This window comes from Rhinoderma darwinii, chromosome 1 (assembly GCF_050947455.1).
Source record: "Rhinoderma darwinii isolate aRhiDar2 chromosome 1, aRhiDar2.hap1, whole genome shotgun sequence".
Classification (NCBI taxonomy): domain Eukaryota; kingdom Metazoa; phylum Chordata; class Amphibia; order Anura; family Rhinodermatidae; genus Rhinoderma; species Rhinoderma darwinii.
The window spans coordinates 445,304,956-445,330,331 of NC_134687.1; the positions used below are offsets into that span (position 1 = coordinate 445,304,956).

The following is a 25,376-nucleotide window of genomic DNA, read 5'->3' on the forward strand; positions in this document are numbered from 1 at the left end:
GCGGGACACCGCCTGAAATCCGGGACTGTCCCGCTGAATCCGGGACGGCTTGGAGGTAATATGTATGTATGTAAGTGGCAAAAATAAAAGATATGGCTGTCAGAAAGCAGTAAGGCCCCATGCACACGACAGTATTTTTCATCAGTAATTACGGACCCATTCATTAATATTGGCCACGGACAACTTTCAATATTTTTACTGATGGGTGTCCGTGCTGAAAAAATGATAGAACTTGTCCTATTCTTGTCAGTAATTACGGCAAGGACTCTCCCATAGAAGTCTATGGGAGCTTCCATAAATACAGACGGTATACGGATGTGCATCCGTATACCGTCCGTATTTATGGAAGTGTTGCTATGCAACATGCTGATGACATCATTTGCATCCTCCCTCTTTTTCCCACAGACCTGTATATACTGATGAAATACGGATGCCTACTAATCCGTATTTACTGACAGTATTTCTGGATACATGAAAATACTGCATGAGGCCTAAACAAAATTCCCTGCGTCCTCAAGGCCAAAATGATCTCTGTACTTAATGGGTTAAAAAGAAATCTCCCTGTAAATAGTGTGCGGGTGGCAGGCTACAGAGCAATGTCCACTCTGCGTGACTCTACTGAACTGCTACAGGTGTAATGAGCGCTATCACTCTGTATACAACAACTGGATGTCCTGCTTTGTCACGTGGTCAACAAGTAAACACTTATGTCACCGTTTACCGTTGTAAAATTAGAGTCTGCCCTGGGGGAATTGCCCTCACAGCACAGTCCCCCGACATCCAATCACAGCCCGCCGGGACCTACAGCGAAAGAGAGGCGTGAACCGCATTGCGTACCACCGCCATTACCGGAAACAGGAAGCCGGGAGGACCATAAACAAAGTCCTCATCTCTTCGCAGTTTGTCCTGTTGTGAACATGGGGAACACCAGCAGCGAGCGACCCGGACCTCCGAAGGGGCGAAGAGACAGCGGCGGAGGCGCCACCAAGGGAGATGACAGAGCTAAGATACTTATGGATAGCCCGGAGGACGCGGATATGTACCCGGCTGAGGAGAGCAAGGTGAAGGGTGTGTGGGTTACAGAGCGGCAAAAGGGCCTGTGCTGATAGCTGGCTCACAGTGACAGGCACGGACACCTGGCAGTGAGGGGGCATGAGCCAGTGTCCCTGCCAGGGGACGCGGTGTACAGGAGAACTAAGCTGTGTGTCCACCTCCTGGTGTGAGAAGTTATGAGGACCGGTCACAGTAATGGCTGTAAAGTGGTACAATGGCTGACCGAGGTAGACACATTACCTAGTGTAATCTTCCTAGTCAGTACTTCTAAGGAAGGTTCCAGCAGCGAGTTTCTACGTGCATTGAAAACCAGCTCTATTCTGCCCCCTATCAATGTGACCTTTGAGCATGTTGGTGGGAGACCAGCAAGGACCCCCAATAAGCAGGTCCCAGGACTTGTTTGTACCAGTAAAACTGACAGCGCATGTGCGGCTGCTTGTTCATTGCCATCGTGGGTTGTAGAAACCTATGAGCAGCCACGCAGCTGAGAATACAAGTCCCCCAAATCAACACCTCACCTGGAATAAGATCATGTGGTGTCAGTGTTGCTTATAGCAACCAATTAGATCACTGCATTCATTTTCAAATCTGCCCTGGAAAAGTAAGAACTGCTTTTTGATTGGCTGCTGTGAGCAGCACTGTTAAGTGGGCCTCCATGATGGCAAGGCTGTTTTTATGTCCATTTGTGACTTGCTCTGTAGGGAGATCAAGGCCTCAGTAAATGCTGTATGCGTTGTATTCACAGGCCAATAGCAAGTTCTTTGAATTTCTTTCTAGAAATTACTATGTATGGATTTGTGTTGCCTCCCACTAAAAGTTCAATGGGTGCGTGATGCGCGAAAAACGGCCAAGTATGGGACATGTCGTGATTTTCACGCAGCGGACATACGCTGCGTGAAAAATCACGACTGTCTGAACGGCCCCATTCACTAACAGATCTGTGAGACGCGTGTGATTTTCACGCACGTAATACATGTTCGTGTGAATAAGGCCTAAGCCAGAGTATTATCCCTCTTAAATTGGCACTCCAGGTTTTGGCTGGAGTTGAGGAGTCCAACCCATTCCCAAAGCCTCACCTACGTGGTCGCTGCCTGTCGGGAGATCCACAGGTTTCTTCTTACGTGTATTGGGACCTGCGCAGGAACATGTATAGGACATAACTATGTCTGTGCGGTTATTTTCTATACATGTTGCGGCACGGGTACTGACAAGCAGTCATGTGGTATGTAAGACGACACCTGTGGGAATCCTGACTGGCGGGACCACTCTGGTGAGGCTTTGGGAGAGGGGTGGGTAATACGGCATTTTCCGCTTTTGCCCGAGTATAATTTCAAGCCATGAATTACACACATTGTGATCAGGCAGGCCTGCTGTATTCATTCATGAAATGCCTCATCGTATAGAAGTCAAATATAGGAATTCCTAATGGCACCATGTGAAGTGGTCATTGTCTCAATATGAGGAAGGGGCAAGTAACTCAATCTTTTTAATTCTCAGAACCAAAAAAACGTTCAAAACGAACCCTAGTCTAGATCTACCCTCTGGTGATCGTGGCAAAGAGTGCTGGGTCTGCGGTTATTATACATCATCACGTGGAGATGTCCTCTGAGATATTGGATTCACACTATCGGGGAGAGTTATTATACGATTTGTGCCAGTTTTATGGCGGAAAAGTCAAACTCTGATGTACGTCGTGTTTGTGCAAAAAGAAGAATTGTCTCTTCTAAATTTCTTTGCACTTCTTAAAAAGTGGGCGGGGTTTAGGGGGAGTGGCAGAGACACTCCCGGCCTGACAAATTTGCGGGAATTGGCATAATTAATAGCTGAAATCAATGTTGGCTTATAGTTGGCATAGATTTCAGTGTGTGTCGCACGGACAGCCCAAGGTAAGCCAAATTTACTATGATTTGTGCGCCTCTTATTAAAGTTAGCACATCTCGCTCCATCAGGCGTCTGTTTAATCTCGGCCACATTTGCGGACTATGCTCACAGTAAGGGCCAGTTCACACGTTGCGTAAATACTGCAGCTTTTCCACCACTGAATTCGTTGCAGAAAATCCGCAGCAAATACAATAGCAGCAAAGTGAATGAGATATAACAAATCTCATCCACACGCTGCGTAAACACTGAGCGGGAAAACCACTCAGAAGTTGACCTGCCGTGTAGAGTTTTATTCTGCAGCATTTCAATTGTATTTGAGTAAACGCTAATTATGTTGTGGGATTTCCCAATTGAATTCAATGGGGAGGTAAATCCTGCAACAAATAGCAGTTGTTGCGGTTTTTTTGTGGCCGGTTTGCAACGATCCCACCGCAAAAAACACAACTCTGAAAACAAAAAATATATTCTACTTCCCTAGGAGTCTGTGTTTTCATCCTCCTGGGATGACTTCATCCCATGTGATGCCGCTACAGCCAATCACAGGCTGCAGCAGTCTCCTGGGATGAAACGTCCTCCCAGAAGGCCGGTCTGCTAGCTTGCCAGCTAAGTGCTGCAGTTTTTCACGGCGGACATTCCGAGCGAAAAACTGCACCACAGATTGGTGTGATTTTTCGCCTGAAATTCCCTGCGGCGCACAGGGCAGATACGCTGCATGCTCTTACGCAGCGTATCTGCCCCGTGTGAACTCTGCCTAATAAGCATAGGAGCACAGTCTGTAAATGTGAAAAATAGGAAGTTTCCTATTTTTTGTGGGTAATTTCTACAGTCCAGACACACACCCGCAAATATACGGGAAGGTGTCAGAAATGAACGGGCCAGTATTTCAGCCGTAATTGCAGATAAACGTTACGGTCGTGTGCATGAGGCTGACTGACAAATTTCTAGCTCCATAGCAGCTATAAATGGCTCCTGTAACCCAGCTACATCAGAGAGAACAGGTTAGGAATATAACTGGCAGGCAGAAAAGATTCTCAATACAGTGAAGCCTTCATTTTTAACCTGTGAGCCGCCCGCAAATTATGGGCCGTGCACATGGCCGCGTCCATTATTTCCTATGAGTCTGGACTGCAGAACACGGCCGTAATAAGACATGTCCGTTCTTTCTGTGGTCCAGGCTCCTGGGCCATGCACGGACTGTGAAAACCACGGTCGTGTGCATGGCCCCATAGAAATGAATGGGGCTGCAATTCTCCCGTGGAATTGCGGCCGCAAAAGCACGTTCGTGTGCATGAGGCCTTAGGCCACGTTCAGACATGGCGGATTTGCAGCGAATTTTTGCACTACAAGTACAACTTAATTGAATGGGGTTTTCAAAACCTGCGCCTTTGTTACAGCGACGGTGGGGTCTCCGCAACCAGACCCCCACCGATCAAATAGGTCTCTGACATATCATAAGATGAAGATATTCTTTAAATAGATGCTTGAACGAAGTATTTAGCAGAATGAGGGCCTGTTCAGTGTGTTTTTTGTTTTTTACATGGAAACTGTGACGGAATCAGTGCCAAAAAACATCTGAAACTGCCTCCCATTGATTTCAATGGTAGGTGGAGGCGTGTTTTTTGTTTTTTTTTTTTTCTCCCGCGACCTTTAGCTGTTTGCGGGGGGAAAACGCGGCATGTTCTCTTTTGCCGTGGTTCCGCCTCTGACTTCCCATTGAAATCAATGGAAGGCAGAGAAAGTGTTATTTTGCCCGTGGTCCTGAATGGCCGCGGGTGAGAAACGCAGCAAGAATGTGCAGGCAGGTCAAAACCTGCCTCAAAATTCCTGAATGAATTTCGATGCAGATTTTTTTTTCTGCCTGCAAATCGCTGTGTGAACAAATGTAGCTGTGCTTCTTATTATAAACCTGTAACAATAGGACTATGTGGACACTGTGGTCCAACATAGTGGCGGCCCAAGCCCTGCTCACTTGCAGAGGCCAATGTGTGCATGGCCCAATCATGTGACCATTGAACACCACTTGCGGGCATGGCTTTAGCCGGCGCTGCGTGAGACCGTATCCTAAATGCAACAATTAAACGGTTTGGGAGTGCAGGAAGTATATTAGTCTCCTGCGTTCACAAGTAAATGTGGTGATATTCGTCAATTAACCTGAAGGGTTTAATATATTTTTATTTCTATGCTTGTTTTGGCCATATAAACTTCTTACCTAGAAAACCCTTACATAATGTTGCATTGCAATGTCAGTTTTTGGAACTCCGGGCCATAACTGCTTGCAGCGCTTATATTTTCACGCACACCAGTTTCTGGATGTGCCGCCTACATAGAGTTCAGTGCACACAGAGCAGCCGTAAAGCTGCAGCCGCCAGAACCTATACGGCATGTGGATCTCCTAGAGGAGGGTCCCCTTCTGAGTCATGGTGTTTAACAAATATGATGCAATTTGCTATGGTGGCTCTGAACTAAATGTGAACAGAGTCTAAGAGCGGAGCCAGTTCTGGACTTGAGATGGCCATGTAATTCATTCATCTGATGTCTGGCGAGAGACTCTTTCCCAGGCACAATCAGCTGTGTGCCGGGAGCCAGAGCCGCAGCAATCCGCAATATGAAAGCGGTTGTCTGCGATGAGTCAGCCCGTTTAATCAATGTTAAACATAGGGAAGTGACTGCATTCACGGTTCATTATTTTCTTGTAAGCACCTAAATAACAAGTAAGTAAAATCTATGCATGTGTTAAATATTCCCCTTGTTATTCCTGCAGGCACCTCTGGAGAAAGATGAATTCCTAGCATGGCAGCATGATTTAGAAGTAAATGATAAAGCTCCTACGCAGGCTCGGCCAACTGTATTTCGCTGGACCGGTGGAGGGAAGGAAATTTACCTATCTGGGTCATTTAATAGCTGGGGGAAGATTCCTCTCATTAGAAGGTACATTGCGCACTATTAGGGTCCATGCACACCACAATGCGTAAAACCGCAGCGTAATACAGTACCAGCATAGTCAATGACATTCCAGGAAATCTCATATACACACTGCAGTATTTTTCTGCATGTAAACCGACCTGCGGTGTGGATTTTAAAATCTGCAACATGCCAATTTATGTTGCGTTTTCGCTTGTGAATTGTATATGCCTAGTGCTGAGGAAAACTGCACCAAAATCCGCAACGTGTGCATGTAGCCTTAGGCTGGGTTCACGCTGTCTGTTTTTAACATGTTTATTTTGGTTGATGAATGCCCATTGAGTGACCTGGAAACATGGACGTTTATCTACCAAAACTAAAAAAAAAAAATGCATATTAAAAATGCACAATGTGAACCTAGTCTTTGACCCCCATGTTCTATTGTGAGCAGTTTCTACCCCGTCACTATTGAAGAATCAAGTTTATTAAAGAACACATAGTAAAACAAATTAATTTCTTCTTTTTGAATCAAGTCCTTATTTTATGTTCAGTTATTAGTGCTGGGCTGAGCGGTAATACGTGTTTGCTAGTGGTGTGAATGTAGAATCTGTTCCTTCCATCGTTGTACTTTACACTGGCTGGTATAGAAACCTTTATATTCTATTAATTCACCTTCTATTATGTTACAGCCACAACAACTTTGTTGCAATATTAGACCTGCCAGAAGGTGAACACCAGTACAAGTTTTTTGTTGACGGCCAGTGGACCCACGACCCCTCTGAGGTATGTCTGTCCAAAAACCACAACATGTAATCTGCGCCCGTTTCTGCAACCAAATGTAAAAATATTTTTCTGCAGATTTGCAGTGTCCAATTCCGCAACATGTGCAGGTATATAGTAAAGTACTGCAGCATATGTTTATTAATTTCTAACTAGAGGTATATTTGGTTGCTGATGGAATACTATTATTTATTGTGCATTTCTGTTTGTCTAGCCAGTAACCACTAGCCAGCTTGGCACTATAAACAATGTCATTAATGTGAAGAAAACTGATTTTGAAGTATTTGATGCCTTAATGGTTGATTCTCAGCAAGGCTCCGATGGGTCAGGTAGGACTTTTTCCCTCATTTTATAAACACTTTCACGTGTCACTTTTAATGTGATATTGGATATAATAGACCTGAGGAGTCACCTTTGTGAATATACTCGTGAGTGTATAAGGTCCGTTTTTAAATAGTTTTATGTTCTAGAAAATAGAACGGTTTATAACATGAACTTAGCAGATTGCTACTTTAATTCTATATGAAATGACATCCTGTGTAAGAGGTTAAAAAAAAAATATATATATATATATATATATAATTTTAAATGGGCTAAGGCCTTCTTCACACGACAGTACTTTTAACTGCCGTCACACAGTTTTCAGAACAACGAAGTTCTATGGGTGTATTCACACGGCCCCTGAATAAAGTCCGTTAAAAAAATAGGACATGTCCTATTTTTGGCGGTTGTCATGGCCTGACTGCCCCATAGAAGTCAATGGATCCATTAACTGCTGTCAATACCTGTAACGGCTGTTTAAAACGGATCTGTGACATGGGGATTGGCAAGGGAACTACTAGTTCCCTTGCTGGCTATCGGCGGCTTGATGACACACACTCACCGATGCAGCGCCGACCTCTTGTGTGGTCTCTTGTCTTCACGGGTTCTGCAATGACTTAATTGCGTCGCCTTCGCAGATTCTGTGAAGATGAGACCACGCGTGAAGACTAGCTGCATCGGTGAGTGTCAACGTGTCGCCGCAGGTCCCGTGAACACTAGAGACCTTACCTGAAGACCACGCTGCATTGGTGAGTATGGTGGGCATTCATGTCGGGCTGTGTGGCATCATATACAGGGAGGCTGTAAATAGTGTCTAGGTGAACATGTGACCTTCCTTTAGGTGTTTTCAGGGGGCTGGGACAAACAAGCCTGACCAATGAAATTCATATTTTATTTTTTTAATGGCCATGAAAAACTGATGCAAAACGGATCTCAAACAGCCATTAAAAACAGACAGATGGACTGGAAATTTGGAGACACTGATGCAAAATGGCCATCAAAAACGGACAGTTGATCAGTTTTTAATGGACATTTTTTTTCACTGTCTTGTGAATGTAGCCTAATTAAATATATCCGAACCGCACGATCCACTTGACATGACTTATTTTTCTGTATGCTCAGAGTTGTCCAGCTCTCCGCCTGGTCCATACCAGCAAGATCCATATAACTGTAAGCTTGAAGAACGTTTCAAATCGCCTCCCATTCTCCCACCTCATCTACTGCAAGTGATCCTGAATAAAGACACTGGCATTTCTGTAAGTATTCATGCCTTTTAGTCTGACAGATATTTGGATGTATGTTTAATACATAGTGGTAGAACACTTTATATAGATCTATTGATGTGTGTATTTTTTTTTTCTTCAAAACACCATATGCTCTATTCAGACTTCTACATGCTAGTACAGAGAACTGTATGCATGCTGGGGGCGGTTTACCATAAGATATCAGTTTCACTCTGCAGCAGAATGCGGAGAATCCAATCCCATCCTCGTCTCTAAATATACGGCTCGTGCTTAGTGCCTATATTCAGACTGCAGACATGGCCCCTCATTCTGCTAGAAAGTGGAAGAGCTGTACAGCCCTCTAAATCGGAGGTTGGCAGCCCCTGCCACACGGGGCCTTGAGCTCCTGGCACGCTTTGCCTGGCGCTGGACTCTGGGTCAGAGCACTCCATCTTCGATTTTTATTTTCTATCGGCACACCATACAAAAAAGGTTTTCGACCCCCCCCCCCCCGCGCTCTAAATTCTTACTGAACTCTGAACGGCAACTAGGTTACCCCTTTATGGGCATCTTTTAGATGCTCCTGTTTCAAGAAAGATCCACTTTTTTAAAGGAACATTGGAGATGCACTCTAAAGTCAACTGAACGTGGTATGCCTGATTTCGTTTACACATGACAGAAAAATACATACGGTATATTGTTGCGGTTTATAGTGTTAAACTTTGCACATTTCTGCTGTTTTCCAGTGTGATCCAGCTTTGCTCCCAGAACCAAATCATGTTATGTTAAATCACCTCTATGCCCTTTCCATCAAGGTAAATACATTTACATCAGGGTGCTGAAGATGCATGTAAAAGGACATGACATAATTATGTCTTCTTCTTCTTTCAGGATGGCGTGATGGTACTAAGTGCTACTCACCGTTACAAGAAGAAGTATGTCACCACATTGCTGTACAAGCCAATATGAGCTTCATTCATAGACTCCTCACATTTACGCCTTTTCCAACGTTTTTTACAGATTAAATATTTGCAAACTCCGATTTAGCTGTCAGTATTGTATTGAGCATCCGAACAGTCCACAATCTAGATCTACTATTGACTTGCAGCAGTTGCTGTAGTAATCATTTTATTGCATCTGATTTTTATGTGGGATTACAAATTTTACTTTTCAGCACATTGCCTGCCTCGTGTGCCCTGTGGGCTGTGCAAGGGGCAGTCCTACAACCTCCACAATATAAATCCTAATCTAGTAGATTGAAGTTTTGACATCAATACTTGGTGATAGTATTCCTCTTTGATGTGAGAACTATTGTGCATAGTATAGCTTAAATAATTGAAGATTTGATCAATGGGGATTCTACATTTATAGCAGTCCTGCGGATCAGGCAATTAATTATTTCCAATTATTATATTATCCAATCCCAAAAAAAAAAATCTTGGGTTCTGTCAGTGCTCACATATTAAACTATCAAGTAGAAAACCCTTCGAGAAGCACTCCACACCACACTTTTATTTCCCCTCCTTTTGTACATTGCTGTTTCAGTGGGGTGCTGTATGCAGAAATACTTACCGATCCGTGCATCACGCCGTTTTCACGTCTAGCGGTCTCAACAGCCTAGTGGGCACAGACCAGGTCAGAATGTGATCACGTGGGTGGGGCTGGACAAACTGATGCACGGATCGGTAAGGCTGGGTTCACACTATCTATTTTCAGACGTAAACGAGGCGTATTATGCCTCGTTTTAAGTCTGAAAATAGGGCTACAATACGTCGGCAAACATCTGCCCATTCATTTGAATGGGTTTGCCGACGTACTGTGCAGACGACCTGTCATTTACGCGTCGTCGTTTGACAGCTGTCAAACGACGACGCGTAAATGGACTGCCTCGGCAAAGAAGTGCAGGGCACTTCTTTGCAATGTAATTTGAGCCGTTCTTCATTGAACTCAATGAAGAGCAGCTCAAGATTACAAACGTCAATGACGCCTCGCATAATGCCAGGAGGAGCTTTTACGTCTGAAACGACGCAGCTGGTTTCTCCTGAAAACAGTGTCTTTTCAGATGTAAAAGACAGTTCACGTGTGCACATACCCTAACTATTTCTGCACAGAACACCCCACAAACACCAATGTACAAATGGAGGGGAAAATAAAAAAAGTGCTCCTTTAATAGAAGATACGTTGAAGGATGTGTCAAAACCCCTGCATGTGTATCTATGACTGTGTGACCCAGATATACACTGCACCGGGTAGAACTGCAATCTTTTCATCTTCATATTTGTTTTAATGTATAGTGTATTTATCTATATTTAGGATTTCTTTTAAAATATGTATAAATATATAAAACACTTAAATGTTTGTTTTAATGTGTGGTATGTAATGTTTGTGTGTACACAAGATACTACACTCACTCGTTTCAAAAATTCCTATTGCCGTCCTCTTAGGTTTCATTCACGTGGCCATATGACAAACCCTTGTGAACGCTGTATATTTTATTCCAAAAATAAAATGTAACCCTCCCTCTGAGATCCAACTTTGTTTTTGGAATAAAATATACAGTGTTCACACAATCGTGTGAAGGAAGCCGAACCAAGCGCTGCAATTACAAAAGAATGCTTACTGGGGGAAATCTGTACATGCATGGGCCAGAAAAGTGTCTGAAAGCAGCATTGAACACATGCACACTCAGCCCAACACGTTTGTATGAGGTTGGGGGTAAGAGCTGTTGACAGTACGAGCATTCAGCCAAAAGCTATTGAGTGTATGGTCACCTTTTTAGATGTTGAGTTCTGGATAAAGAAAAACTTATTTTTTTTACACAAGGCAATTGACTAACCAATCTTCGCGTTATTTGGCTCCTCGCCATTCATTGGCTAAATGTCTACCTACTGGAATGACATACAAAATAAAAATATATTTACCCTTTGTATGTCAACCCAATATATATATAATTTATTTGTATATATATTTTTTTCTTGCTGCACCAATGGGGAATGAATACTTTGTTTTATATAGGGATAGAGATTTGTAATTGGCTAAATGAATTACGTTCAATCTCATTCACATCACAATACTCGCTCTTCTGTGCATAACTACGCCAGATGTACGTACTTTGGCCAATCTAGGTTGTTGCTGTCATGGCCAAGAAGAAAGATCCTTATTTTAGTAAGTCTTCCCTAGCTGATGTGTGGCATCTGCATATAGTTACAAAGCATCCTTGTCTAGAAATTCAGAAGATGTGGGTGAGGGCTGTGTGCAGGAAGAGCAATGTGGATTAGAAGTTCAGTTAGTGTCATATAGTTGTGTAATCACATGACACATCTAAAAATGTATCATGGAAAATAGTAAGAGGGTTTGAAAATCTCCCCTCACTTATTTGCCCACTCCCCTGGGGCTGGAGATGAACATGATCTGCATCATTCCTCTGTTTGCACACAGACATATTGTGCATAAGAACTGTTTTATGGCATTTCCTCTTGCTGAAACCACAGGGAAGAGTATCCTACTGGTAAAGGTTCTTCTACCAGCCTGTTAGTGTGACAGCCTTTCTATAGGTACATGTTCATGGGGGTTGTAAAAACCGCCTATCCTTTGGCTTGCTGGGTATAAAACGCTCTTGAGAAAGCTTATGGAGCTGCTATACTGACATGGCCATATGTGCTACTACAGCATCTCTGAAAATCAGAGCTCGAGGGATGCGCTAAAGTTCACTACACTGCCTCAAAGACGAGGCCTGAAGGACCAGCTTACAGGTTGCTGCTTTTTACTTTGTGTTTTATTTATTTTGTTTTAACCATAAAACCCATGCTGGAACTACTTCAGCCTAGAATACTTTTCTCCAGCCCAAGTGTTTGTGGAAGTTAGTGCATTTATTGTTTTCTTAGCAAACAGTCAACGCCTTACAATCACCCCTTACGCTCATACATCAATGGATAGGGGTGGTGCGCTCGCCTGTTTGTGTCCTCCACACATTTCATAAAAGGCAAAATTCAAAAAAAAATGCACAGTTTACCTTAAAAAAGTAGAAACATATTCAATTTTATGAATATAAACTTTGTGGTAAAGTATGTACAATCCTCATGTTTAGTTAAGGAAGCATTGGAAGGGACAGACATCTGTAAATTTTGACCGGGCATATTCAATTAGCATTACCCAATTAAACATATCGATTGTTACATTTACGTAAATCAAGAGGCTTCCAGGGTCATGCAGTTCTGCATATTAGAGAAACAAATATATAGTTACATATATATGTACATATTCAAAGTCCAGCTTGCCACATATACACATTTTATCAGAAGTGGGGGTGGAGGGATTTACAAACTTTCTCAATTGAAAAATGAGAATCCAATATAAGATCTTGATCATTGACACCTATAAAAGATTTAGCACCTTTTCAGACGTATTACCCCCTGGCACATTAATGTGATGGTTTTGTAAAGCAAAAGTCTTGACTTTAAATGAGGTAGCAAAAGCATTAGGAAGTAAGCGTAACAAACGTCACATAGTAACTGGTGAGTAAGTGTCTGTATGGTGTCATAGCAGCGGCATTACCAAAGATGCTAGAACTAATGCAAAGCTCTATGAAGAATACTTAGCGTGTAAAGCGGATATATTCTAAAGTGTTCAATATACAACAGTAATTCTTCATTTAGCAAATGTAACCAAACCCTCTACATTGGCTGTATGGTCTAGAGAGGCAAAACTGACCTAGTACTGTAACAGAAATAAGAATGTAGCAAGGAAACATGGCTAAAAGTATGCGAGGCAGAGCTGCAGATGGAAAGTGATCTTCACATAGCACAAGATAATTCTGGAACGGGTTCGCTACAATCCGAATAGAAAAAGCATATGCCTGTGTAAACCAGACATGAATATTCCCCTGCGTTGTTTCATTTGTCTGTTGCTGGAGTGTCCTTTTCATTTACACTGAAGACTGGTCCCAAACCTAAAAGCACAAACATAAAACAAACATCAGAAGTCAATTTATCTTATTAGAGACATTAAAAACGCATGGCCTGTATTGGTGACCATAGACACGAATTAAGACCCCATGCACACGAGCGTAAAAAAACAAAAGTCTCCGTAATTGCAGACCCGTTCCGTTCTATTGGCGAATGACACCTTCCCGTATCACTACGGATAGGTGACCGTGCCGTAGAGCTGTGCCGGGAATTATGGAGCATCTCCTACAGGCCCGAAAATGCATCCCTCGGCCGTGCCTCCAATTGTGGGCTGTGATTACAGACACGGCCGTGTGCGTGAGGCCTAACAGTCAATCAAGGAGGTAGATAAGTACAAACATACCATAAATAGCCCATGCGGCTTAACCAAACAGGCAGTAGTTTTGATAAAGGGAAAATAAATCTGACATACACCTCATAGAGCTACGTTCACACGAGCGTGACAGATTTATGCTCGTGAAAAAAAAACGCACGGAAATCTGGTCTGTGTGCTTTGTGAGTGGCATGTGTTTTTCACACACTTTTTTTTTTTAAATGGAACTTATGTGCATCCGTGTGCGGTGTGTGGTTTTCACGCACACATTGACTTCAATGGGGGCATAGGTGTGTGAAAACGCACCAATATAGGACATGCAGTGAGTTTCACACAACAGACTCTCGCTGCGTGAAAAGGCCCCATTGAAATCAATGGGGCCCGTGTGCTGTGCGTGGTTATAACGCACAGCACACAGACGAGAATCATGTTCGTGTGAATGGGCCCTTACAGGTAAAAATCCAACCCATGATTGTCTGACAGGAGCCACAGTCACCATTCACATTAGATTATTGATTGATTCCCCAAACAAAAAAACAGATTGCTAGACTCATGTCCATCAGGGGTAAAGGCAATCATGCCAAATGATGGCGTACACCAACAATTACATTCCAGTTTTCTGGCATGTTCTGGTAACATGCTTTTGCTGAATGTTGCAGAAGTTCCGTGCCAGGTCATACATCTGCCCCACGCGCCTGCCGCTGCAGCTCAGCAACTTCTTTTTCAGTGCGTAACTAACAAGCTGCGCCCCAACCACACCCTCGCTGTCTGATAGACATGGACTATGTCACTTGTCACAACATTTATTCCACTTTTGATGCATTCATCTGGCCCATTGTGTTCCCTACAATATTCATAACAGGACACTAAAAACAATATATTTAATGTAACGACAAAGCAGAGCTATTTGGCTGCTATGAATCAACAAGGCTTCATTTTCCCATAGTCCCAAGTTCCACTGAAGTCACCTTTGGACTGTCAATAGATTGTGATAAAGAATTGTAAACCAAGATACAGGATACTTAGGATATATATATATATATATCCTATTTTTAAAAAAGTTATAAATAAAATCCTGCAACCTTCTGAACTGCAGTTTTGTAGGATGTTTTACTTTTAGGCAGAATTCTCTTCCAACATCAATTAAGTGATATGAGAAATCCTACAACAAATGTCCTTCATTTCCATCTATGTACATAAATTACGGCTTGTAAAACGAGGACAGAGCGATGTGCTTTATGATACCTTATTGACTTGAGAAAGTGGAGTTCTTATAGCTCCTGCAGGTATGCGACCTCTAGTGCTTTCTTCAAATAATCTTCCAGGTGACCTTTCTCTTCTGGTGCTCAATAACCTTCCTGGAGACTTCTCTCTTTCTAACGGTCGGCCAGGAGACTTGTCCCTGCGCATCTCTGTCCTTCCTTCACGAAAACGATGGGGTGTACTGGGTTCACGTACTAGACCTTGAGCTTCTCCTGGTACTGGACTGGCTGCTATTCTCTTTGTTATGTGATCATTGTATGAAGGAGGGCCTCTCTTGTTGGGACTAGCACACAAAAGAGAAAACTGTAAATATACTTCAATGTCTAAATGTAAATATATGTTCTTGGAAGGTACTGATTCTCCTTGCAGAGAACAAGCTGGTAGGAGTCTTATAATGTGGTGACAGAGCCTCTCTAAGTGCCCTATCTCCTACATAATCTGATCGGCGCTGTAATGTAGATAACAGCAGTGGTTTTTATTTTGAAAAACGATAATTTTTTAGCAAGTTATGAGCTAGTTTAGATTTATGCTAATGAGTTTCTTAATAGACAACTGGGCGTGTTTTTACTTTTTACCAACTGGGCGTTGTACAGAGAAGTGTATGACGCTGACCAATCAGTGACCAATCAGCGTCATACACTTCTCATTGTTACAGCGTGATTGTGCAGTGAAAGAAACGGGGCTGGAACAATGAGAAGTGTATGACGCTGATTGGTCACTGATTGGTCAGCGTCATACACTCCTCTGTACAACGCCCACTTGGTAAAAAGTAAAAACACGCCCAGTTGTGCATTAAGAAACTCATTAGCATAAATCTAAACTAGCTCATAACTTGCTCAAAAATGATCGTTTTTCAAAATAAAAACCACTGCTGTTATCTACATTACAGCGCCAATCAGATTATGTAGGAGATAGGGCACTTATAATGTGGTGACAGAGCCTCTTTAAGGGCAATTCTCCAGAGTCATGTTTTGAGACTATAAAGGGTCGCACATTGACTTACAGGGTAGTTACCCATAGGTGGCACTAGAGAGACAGTTTTCCTTATGGAGAAGAGCTATTTTGCATTTTGTAACTATATGATCTTTGTACATTGCCGTTGTAAGGATACTAAACCCACCTCCGTGTAGTAGACGGTGCACGATGAAGATCGCTTGCATTGTCTTTGACCAGATTGCCCTTACAACAGATCACTCGGAGCTTGTCCTGGTAAACCGATGCCAGATAAATGGCTCCAGAAGAGATGGCTGGTCCCAAATAACGTGGGTTTGGAATATCCAAATGAGCCCTGGCTGGAGCACTGCAATATTAAATTGTGTTGCGTTTACAATTACATTTTAGTTTTGAAATTATTATACCAGTTAAAGGCAATGTATCAACCTATATATTTTTTTACTGATACACATAATTTTTTTTCTAGTCCATTTTTATTTTCTTATTGAACATTTTTTAATAATTTTTTCCTGTACAAAATTTTGGGGTCGGCCATCTTGGCTGAGCTGCTGTTAACAGCATTTAGAGATATGCTCTACAACAGCCACATGGACCATAGGAGCCTTCAGACTGGAGATGTTCATTGACTTCTATAGGAGAGTGTTCTAGGCAGCGACCTGTGCAGGGAGGGGAGCTCTGTCCATCACCTATTGTCAATGGTGGATCCTGAGATTATATATATATATATATATATATAAAAATATATGTCTTACCTGTCATGGTATCCTGCTGTCTATGTTTAACATAAAAAAGGTCATATTCTGATGACAAATTCACTTCAAAGGAAAGACTTACCCAAGAGCTGCTCGTCCCTGAATCTCAATAACTTCCAAGGAGTTGAAATGAGTCACAAACAAGTAAGGTTCTCGGTATGCTAAAAGATTAAAAAAAACAATGCTTTAATATATCTGCTGTAAAACGTACAGGCTCTCATATACAGACACCGTCTATGTATGAGAAATTGTAAAGGAAGCCTAGTAAGGGAGTCCTACCCAAGTACTAATTCTTAGGATGAATTATGCAGCGATTTGATGTTTACCGGCTTACAACAAAGGCTGTGAACACGTTACAAATACACCTACCAAAAGCAAGAGGCAGCCGACTCCATTTTAGATCATCCGTTCGACTCCGTCTTCCATACGAGTCAACAAACACACCAAACTCTAGAAGAGAAAATGAATAGACAGTATTTACTCCATTCTAGAATACTAACGGCATTGAAAAGACAAAATGATTAAAGAGAATAAAACTATTAAAACGGGGCTGTTACCATGGAAACAGAGTAGGTACTCTTCCCTCTGTCCTGTGCTGTTCACCTGCATTATAGCAATGGGGAAACTATTGGATGAGGAGGCAAACACGGCAGAGGCCAAGGAATGGTCATTTTTATCCAGGAATTCTAGAAAAAAACAAATAGTATATTATTCTTTACATTTGTGCTATTGTTCCTAAAGGTTTTCCATCTTTACAGTCCATGGTATATTTAGTAGGCCAGTTGATTTTGACATAAAACCATTAGATACACTTCATGTAAGTTATTGAATATCATAGGGGAGCATTACTGGAGATAAACAAAGTTAAAGGAACACTAAACGTAAAGTCTATCCATCTAGTTGAATGGAATCTAATATTCCCTGTAAGCAGCCAGTTCAGGCTACCGAGAGGCTAACTATAGTGTTCTTCAATTGGATGAATAGAAGTTAACTTTCACTGTCAAGTACGTCATGACCTAAATATAATAGAATGTAAGGACTAGAGATCACAACTTGGTATTGTGTTAAAGGCCAGAATTGTAGCTTTGAAATGATACCAGACTCCATATATGAAGATTCTCGGTGCAGCACTCATTTGTCTGTTACTGCCATCTCTCCCCCTGTACAACCCACAGTGATAGAGGAATCCTTCTTCATGTTATCACCCCTGTTACCAATGAGAGAGAAGTGCTCTCTGTCACATGACTACTACAGGGGTGAGAATATGAGCCGTTACATATTTACTCAACCCTCGCAACTATTTAGACCATTTACTGACTCCGTAGGCACAGGTAGCATGTATGAACGTTGCACATATTAAACTTTTATTTTTAGGAGGTTTTGTTCTTAGGTTCTGCGTGGGTCACATTTTTAGCCACAAGCATGGATTTATAGCTACTTTTACGAAACGCTATGCTTTAATGCAAAATTGCATGAAGGCGCCAACAATTATAAAGTGCTGGGAAGCATTTTCACATGGTGCCGGGTGTCTACTTTCAGAAAATGTATGGGTAGGGGGTATATTATGATTTTTATATTTTATAATTCAGGTTATATTGGTCTTTGCCCAATGTGTGAAAATTGTCCTGGCATCAAAAGTCTTCAAAGTGTAGCTAAATGTTTCACTATGACATGTCAGAAGTTTGGATTGGTGGGGGTCCGAGCACGGGGATCGCTAGAACTAAGCAGTTGAACCCCTCGTGTGAGCGCTGTGCCACTTCGTGTCTGTTCTGATTTTTCCGGAAATAAATGTATCTGTGTACGGACTCAATAGAAAGTCTATGAGCTGGTACACCGATACATCGGCTTTCCGGAAAAAGCCAAACAGACACGAAGCAGCTGTGCGCTCACACAAGGGGTTCAGCTGCTTCGTTCTAGCGATTGGTGGGGGTCTCAGTGCTCGTACCCCCACCAATCCAAATTTCTGACATGTCTCTATGACATGTCAGAAGTTTGTCAAACGTTTAGCTACACTTTAAATGATTAATTCAACCATGGTTAAAACACAAGATTCTGCATATGTATCCTAAAATATCTCACCACAATTTCTAGGTTTGAGGTTTTAGATAAGATGTTATTCTGAGTCACCCACTTATAAGTTTCTCATTTGACATTCTGATAAGTCTGTTCCCATATATTCATCAGCCTCATACATCTAGCAACCAGCAACAAATCACAGTTCAACTTTTGTTCTATAAACACCACTGGAAAAATATAACCTAGAAACAGACCGAACAGATTGATGGCAACTACGCTACTTTATTCTGAGACTTAGCAGCTGCAAAATCTGGCACTTATACAGTAGGAATGGCAAACCTTTCAACAAGCTCAGGAATGCTTGGCAAAACAGCCCCCCTAAGGCTCTGTTCACATCACGTTATTGCAGTGGCGAACATCAACCATAGGCACCTATGTTAAAAAAAATATATACCTCGTGGTATGTTTTTTTTGCAGTGGCCAACTCTATAGGAAAGTGCAGAAGGTACTCCGACATATACCTTCCCGGTGGGTGGCAAAAAGACACTCTTTTAGTATCGGTGGGGTCTAGAGGTCTACGGATTTGTCCAGCGTGCATGCCAGGAGTATCTCTGATCGTCCACAAATAATGTAGTGTGAACACAGCCTGAGACAGATTATAGTCCCTACCCTAAGATTCCTTGAGGAGGGAATGGGAGGAGGGTGGTTCCCCCATGGTAAAATCACTTTGTTAATTTTTACATCAAATTTAAATCTGTGAATTGGTCTCCATATAATTTCTCACCCTCCAGAGTGTATTGCTTCATCTCAATCTCATAAAATTTGTTGGTTCCGATAATGATGCTGTAGCCAGTAAAATAGATACAACTGCAGGGCTCCGATGTCTCAATTTCCTATAAATATATAATTCTAAAGTTTAGGCAAGAAATGTTAACCACTGTTTAAGGAGAGAACATCAGAAAAGGGACACATACCTTTCTAATGCAAAATTTGCTGAGGCTTTCATTATATCGCAATATCACAACTTTATTTAGCATGGCAGCGCAAATGCATAATCCATTCTCAATCTAGAGAAACAACAGAAGATTATTCAAAAAATATCTTAAAGGATTAATTGCAATTATAAAACTCTGTCCACATTTGTTACTGAGCAGTCCATATATTACATTTAGTAGAGGGCCAGTCATTACCGAGGTAAGTAAATGCAGACTAAGGCCTTGTTCACATCTGCGTTGGAGGCTTAGTTAGGGGCCTCCATCGCAGATGTGGCCGAGATTACCAGAGACAATAGCGCAGCATAATGCGCTATTGTCTCCGGCAAAATCACGGACACCCCGACAGAACCCATTAAAGTCAATGGGTTCCGTCGGGCCGCCGGCTGTGTCCGTTGTGCAACGGAACTGTTGCTTCCGTTATTCCCTTGTTCTGCTCCTCTGACGCAGGAGCAGAACGGAACACACCGACGCAGGTGTAAACAAAGCCTTAGTCACGATTTAAAAGAAACCCAAATACGTGGTGGTAAAACCGTGGCAAAAAAACGTATGTATTTACACTTTGTTTTGCTGCTGTACTGGTGCTGCTCTCTGCTGCACCATACCTCCCCATTTGAATATACCCTAAATTGTAATAAAGTACAAATGTTCTACTGGCCTTCACTAATGAAAATGCTAATTCCTCCAGTCTTAGGGTATGTTCACATGGCTTATTTTCAGACGTTACTCGGGGCGTAAATGCCTCGAAAAATGGTTGAAAATACGGAAGCTGAACGCCTCCATACATCTGCCCATTGATTTCAATGGCAAAAACGGTGTTTCGTTCCGAAAGGGCTTTTTTTTTTACGCGGCCGTGTAAAAAAACGCTCTGGGAAAAAGAAGTGCATGTCACTCCTTGAGCCGTTTTTCAGTGTCAATAGAAAAACAGCTTCAAAAACAGCCGTAAAAAAAAAATGTTTGATGCTTTAAAAAACGCTGAAAATCAGAGGCTGTTTTCCCTAGAAAAAAGCTCCGTATTTTACAGCCGTTTTACTTTAGCGTGTGAACATACCCTTAGAACTATGTGACCCTGTAGGGAAGTACATCTAGTCCTTAAGGGGCCGTATTATGGACTCAAAGGCACTTCATGGAAGCACCATGTAGCAGCTCACGTAGAAAAGCAGACGTTTCTCTTTCCAAATGGATATTGGATGACTTGACTCTGACTTACCAGACAATGCTATCGGCAATAGAACAAGTTCATAGATACCTACCATCTGCCAGATATTTAGAAATGAGAATGAAGATAGTCAACTATGGTATTGATTCCGTCAAAACGACGGAACCCTCGCACAACTGAGACAAACGGAAACCATTAGAACCGGATCCGTCACCATTGAAATCAATGGTGATGGAAACAGAAACCTATGGTTTCCGTTTGTGTCAGTCAGGGCTCCATTGCGCCGGAACGCAGCCCTGGCGCAGATGTGAACGAAGCCTTTGATGCCTAATGATTTAATGATTCTGTGGACACAAATATGTACTAATGGAATATGTACACAAGACCTGATGTGAATTCTGCTACTACATCGCTCTTAGATAATGCAACATTTATCTTATCGCTTTGATGTTTTTTGTTAAACTGCCAAATTTGTGAAAATCACAATAAAAATATTTTGAAAACTAAGTGTGCAAATATATTGAAAAAAATAAAAGAAATGTAAACCAAACATTATCATAGCTACCCTTATCAGACAGATCCTTTTAAATTAACAGAGTGGGTATGTTCACACGCAGTGTTTTCAGACGTAATTCAGGCGTTTTACGCCTCGAATTACGCCTGAAAAAAACGCTTGTAATACGCCTACAAACATCTGCCCATTGCAATGGGAATTACGATGTTCTGTTCCCACGAGCCTTTATTTTACGCGTCGCTGTCAAAATATGGCGCGTAAAATGACGGCTCGTCAAAAGAAATGCAGGACACTTCTTGGGATGTTTTTGGAGGCGTTTTTCATTGACTCCATTGAAAAACAGCTCCAAAAACGGCCGTAAAAAAAACACCTCGAAAAACGCGAGTTGTTAAAAAAAAATGTCTGAAAATCAGGAGCTGTTTTTGCCTGAAAACAGCTCCGTATTTTCAGATGTTTTTGCTCACTACGTGTGAACATACCCTAATGCCCCATGCACAAGACCGTAGTTTTCATCCGTAATGACCCATTCATTTCTATTGACCATAGCCACCTTTCCGTATGTTTACAGATGTATGTCCCTGCCGTAGGAATGATGCGCGAAATATAGAACATGTCCTATTGCGGCACAGACTCGCACATAGAATCCTATGGTCGCTTCCGCAATTGCGGATGGTTACGGATGTGTTTCCAAAGCTGTCAGATACGTATTTGCGGACAGTAAAAGCCCTTACGGTCATGTGTATGAGGCCTAAGCTAGTAGCTGCTATCGCACCCACTGAACTCCCAATCTTCAGGTAAGCAGAGAGAAAAATGCTGTTTTACATACATCATGCACGCTCTTATTTCAGTGGGTACAACGTTGCTCGCACGGTTACTGTTATCAGGGCATCTCATACTGTCAGGTCCGTATTTCACACCGAATAACCACCTCTGTAAATTGAAAGCTGAAGGCATGCCTGGAGAGAAGTACATCACACAAATGTCTGAGGTACAGCTTCAATGTCAGCCAGGAGCAACTGAACTTTATTCAGAACAAAGAAACACACACAGAGAAGACACATGCCCCTCCCTATAGATGTGTGACTTGCTTGAATTCCATTGGCTCTTCTGCTGTAACTTTTGCTATACATTCTTCTGCACACTCCTCTTTGCATTCCAGGGGGCGGTGTCTTCCATAGGTGTGTCCGACATGAACAAAGAACTTGTTATATATATCAGTATATTACACAAAGAACTGAAATGTATATACATATGTGTGAGGATAATATTTTTCAGACAATATACATAGTAATGATCCCTGACAGTCCCCCCTAAAAATATTATTCTATCCCTGAGTCTTGCCTAGCAACCTACCACTGACCACTCGAACCAGGCGGGTAGGGGTTTTGGATTTCTTCACCAGCTTGAGACGAGCTACTCCTGATGAGTAACCCCCCTTTGTACCTGGACTTCTAAGGTGTCGGAGTGGTCCTAACTTTCCCTATTCTCCTCTGGATACAGGATGGTTGTCTTGATATAATCTACAAACCACTGCTGGTTGTAATATATATATATTAATCCAGTCTACATTTTTATTAACAGTAATAATTGTCGCACTGTCACTTACTGTCCTAATGGGACTTTACCCCTGCAGACATGACAGGTCATGGGCAGCACAGTGACCTTCACCTCACACCTTCACATAAAACTCCTCAGATTGTAATTTGCAGCACCGCGGCATATTTACACACATTATAATTATAAACCTCAGACATTATAAACAATAGGGCCTCAGCTAATAACATAATGCTATCACCAATCTCATGCTATCACCCTCAGGTCTCGGGTCCCATCAGTTCATTGCCAGTCCTGTACACCATCGTCTTCTTCTTCTCCTGTCTTCTGCTCTTCACTGACTGTCACCCTCAGGGTAACCCACACAATTGTGGAGTCAGACTACGTTGGTGTCCAGTGGGGGAGTTATTATTACCCCCTCCTGGTCACTTATCAAAACACTTGATCCTGCTGTCGGATTCACTCAGGTCTTTGGTCTTTACTTTGCTGATGTCATCAGGACTTGGTTTGGTCCTTCTCATCTGTCCGACACCGTCTCCTTTGGTTTACGTCATCAGGCTGTACATAGCACCTCATGTTGTGAGCCTGGGGTGAGATCCCATGTAGGCGGATTAGTGGAGTTGTATTGTGACTATCAAACCCTCCGCATCTGTACTCTTCCTCTGGCAAGTTACTTGTCTGGGTGGCCGCTTAGAATTGTGACACTGCCGTCAGTTCATGATAAACGCGTTGTACTGGCTCAGGCTGTGCCTGCCGCATCTCAGTGATGGAGTTCATCGTGTTAAAAGTCTTATTGTTCATATTTACTGGCACTTGCTGGGGACCCCCAACTCTTGTCAATTGTTAAAATAAATACTAATCTGGTGATAACATCATCCGCATACATTATAAACGTTGTTCTAAGTACATACAATAATGTCAGGCCCCTAAATGACATCAAACACCTTTATATAAGGAAAAACTTCTCTGTTACAATGGACAGGGCACCTAGAAGATGTGTAACTTACTGGGTACATTTCATTTGCACTTGGTGATACCCTTTCAGCAGGATTTGTACCTTGATCTCAGCTGATTGCCTGGAACATCTCCACCTCACAGAAACATACACAGATTCCACATGTTTATCTGACAAGCGTCTTAAACCTATTTTTCTTACTCTAATCTGGTTCGTTCTACCTGGGAAGGCCTCTCAAGGTCGGTTCTCTTCGTAGGAGGCGGGTATGATAAGGTTGGCACCGGTCTGCCAGGACTGTTCTGTAGGCAAATCAAACAGCTCTAACAGAATTTAGCAGCGACAGCTGTAAAACCTGGGACATACCAATTAGATCTTACCCAAATAATTAATTTGAAGAAAAACATTAACAAATAGCATCTTTACATCAAACGTTCACACTGGTCAGTAACTAAAACTTACAAACTGATTCTTCTTCTTTATATACATATCTATACATACACATATACACTGCACAGAATTCTCTGCTCTAAAATTTCCCTTTCACAACAAAAATAAAAAATAAACAAATAAAAATGTTTTCTAATGGGAATATTCCACTTCTGTACCTTTTATCTGACGCATGACTCTAATAGTCCAATGCTAAGGCTGGTCCAGAACTTTACATAAAACTTAACCTCAGTATTTAATATTCCCACAACACTTCTTAAATACAATTATTAAACAAACTAACCTTGGGACAATGTCTAGAGAACTGCTGACATCTTATCATTGTACAAACACCAGTTCAATACTTGGGATAACATTGTTCCCTCGTCACTTACACACAATGTCTGCAATGGGGAAGATACCGGCCGGGCTTCAGGCCCCCCCTGAGAACAGGTCTACACACATGAGCACTTTGTCATACACTTCTACCGCGGGTAGTTGTATGTTCTGCAGTCGCTGGGACGGGTAATCTGGCCGGGCTTCACAGGTACCTTTGCTGTTTTACCTATGTCATGCCGTGCGCACATCACGCCGGCTGCTACAAACCTAGTGGTGGCATTATTGTATCCAGGGACAAGCCAATTTACTGATAACTGGCCGCACATACCCTTGTTGTCAGTTCTGTCTTCTCTCGCTCTCTCAATTGGCTTACCCGATGATCCAATAAAGTTCCTACTACCAATGGGCCCATAATTGTGGGCGATGCCAAAAGCGTACCCAGAGTCAGTGTAAATGTCGGCCGTCTTACCTTCTGCCAGGTTACAAGCCTCAGCGAGCACCTCCAGCTCCGCTCCTTGAGATGAACAAGAAGGTGAGAGTGGTTTCTGGGTAATTTACCTGGTGCCTCGTATCCCGGCTTGTACATACTGTATAATAAAATCTCTTTATTACAAATTTACATTAAAAACCCATGTCACATATAGATAGAACATCTCAAAGGGGTGGCGTCTTCATCCTCTAAAATAAAACCAAATGTTATACACTTCTCCACACTCATCTGATAATCCAGAATACTTTGAGAATCTCACTTTTATCAGGTTCTGCAAATACTTGATTAATACAAAAACAAATAAAAAGAAAACATTCCCAAAAACTTTACATCAAATTAACAATGTCCAGACAATTTTTGTTTTGCCTTCTCCCTCATCTAAATCCATAAAGACTCGTGTGAGTCTGACAATACATAATTGAGTCTAGTGACTAAAGACTTAGTAATGTCAAAGTTGAACACCTAGGATTACAAGATAAGTTATGGAAACACATATATAAAATCTGCTGCCCATAAAATAATAACT

The 25,376-nt window shown here is 42.1% G+C and overlaps 2 protein-coding genes across 4 annotated transcripts in view; one reads left to right on the forward strand and one right to left on the reverse strand.

Moving 5' to 3' along the window:
* The first annotated feature begins 844 nt into the window (after positions 1-844).
* PRKAB1 (protein kinase AMP-activated non-catalytic subunit beta 1) lies at positions 845-10,517 on the forward strand. The gene is made up of 7 exons (XM_075831106.1): positions 845-1,061; positions 5,696-5,862; positions 6,525-6,618; positions 6,830-6,944; positions 8,059-8,192; positions 8,906-8,974; positions 9,051-10,517. The coding sequence occupies exons 1-7, from the start codon at positions 918-920 to the stop codon at positions 9,126-9,128; spliced, it is 801 nt and encodes a 266-aa protein (XP_075687221.1). The 5' UTR covers positions 845-917; the 3' UTR covers positions 9,129-10,517.
* A 1,659-nt stretch (positions 10,518-12,176) lies between these two features.
* Positions 12,177-25,376, reverse strand: part of CIT (citron rho-interacting serine/threonine kinase) — a 123,191-nt gene continuing 109,991 nt past the window's right edge. For all 3 annotated transcript variants that reach the window (XM_075831126.1, XM_075831117.1, XM_075831132.1), the window contains 8 exons: positions 19,396-19,488; positions 19,206-19,314; positions 16,963-17,091; positions 16,775-16,855; positions 16,488-16,566; positions 15,820-15,999; positions 14,682-14,982; positions 12,177-13,107 (listed from right to left, as the gene is read on the reverse strand). In XM_075831126.1, the coding sequence (XP_075687241.1) occupies positions 13,084-13,107; positions 14,682-14,982; positions 15,820-15,999; positions 16,488-16,566; positions 16,775-16,855; positions 16,963-17,091; positions 19,206-19,314; positions 19,396-19,488 (996 nt within the window). In that variant the 3' untranslated portion in view covers positions 12,177-13,083. The remainder of the gene's footprint in view (positions 13,108-14,681; positions 14,983-15,819; positions 16,000-16,487; positions 16,567-16,774; positions 16,856-16,962; positions 17,092-19,205; positions 19,315-19,395; positions 19,489-25,376) is intronic.

Coding starts and splice junctions, on each gene's coding strand:
- PRKAB1 (XM_075831106.1), top strand. CDS start 918: ATGGGGAACACCAGCAGCGAGCGACCCGGACCTCCGAAGGGGCGAAGA. Junction 6,619..6,829: donor GGACCCACGACCCCTCTGAG/GTATGTCTGTCC, acceptor CTGTTTGTCTAG/CCAGTAACCACTAGCCAGCT. Junction 8,193..8,905: donor ATAAAGACACTGGCATTTCT/GTAAGTATTCAT, acceptor GCTGTTTTCCAG/TGTGATCCAGCTTTGCTCCC.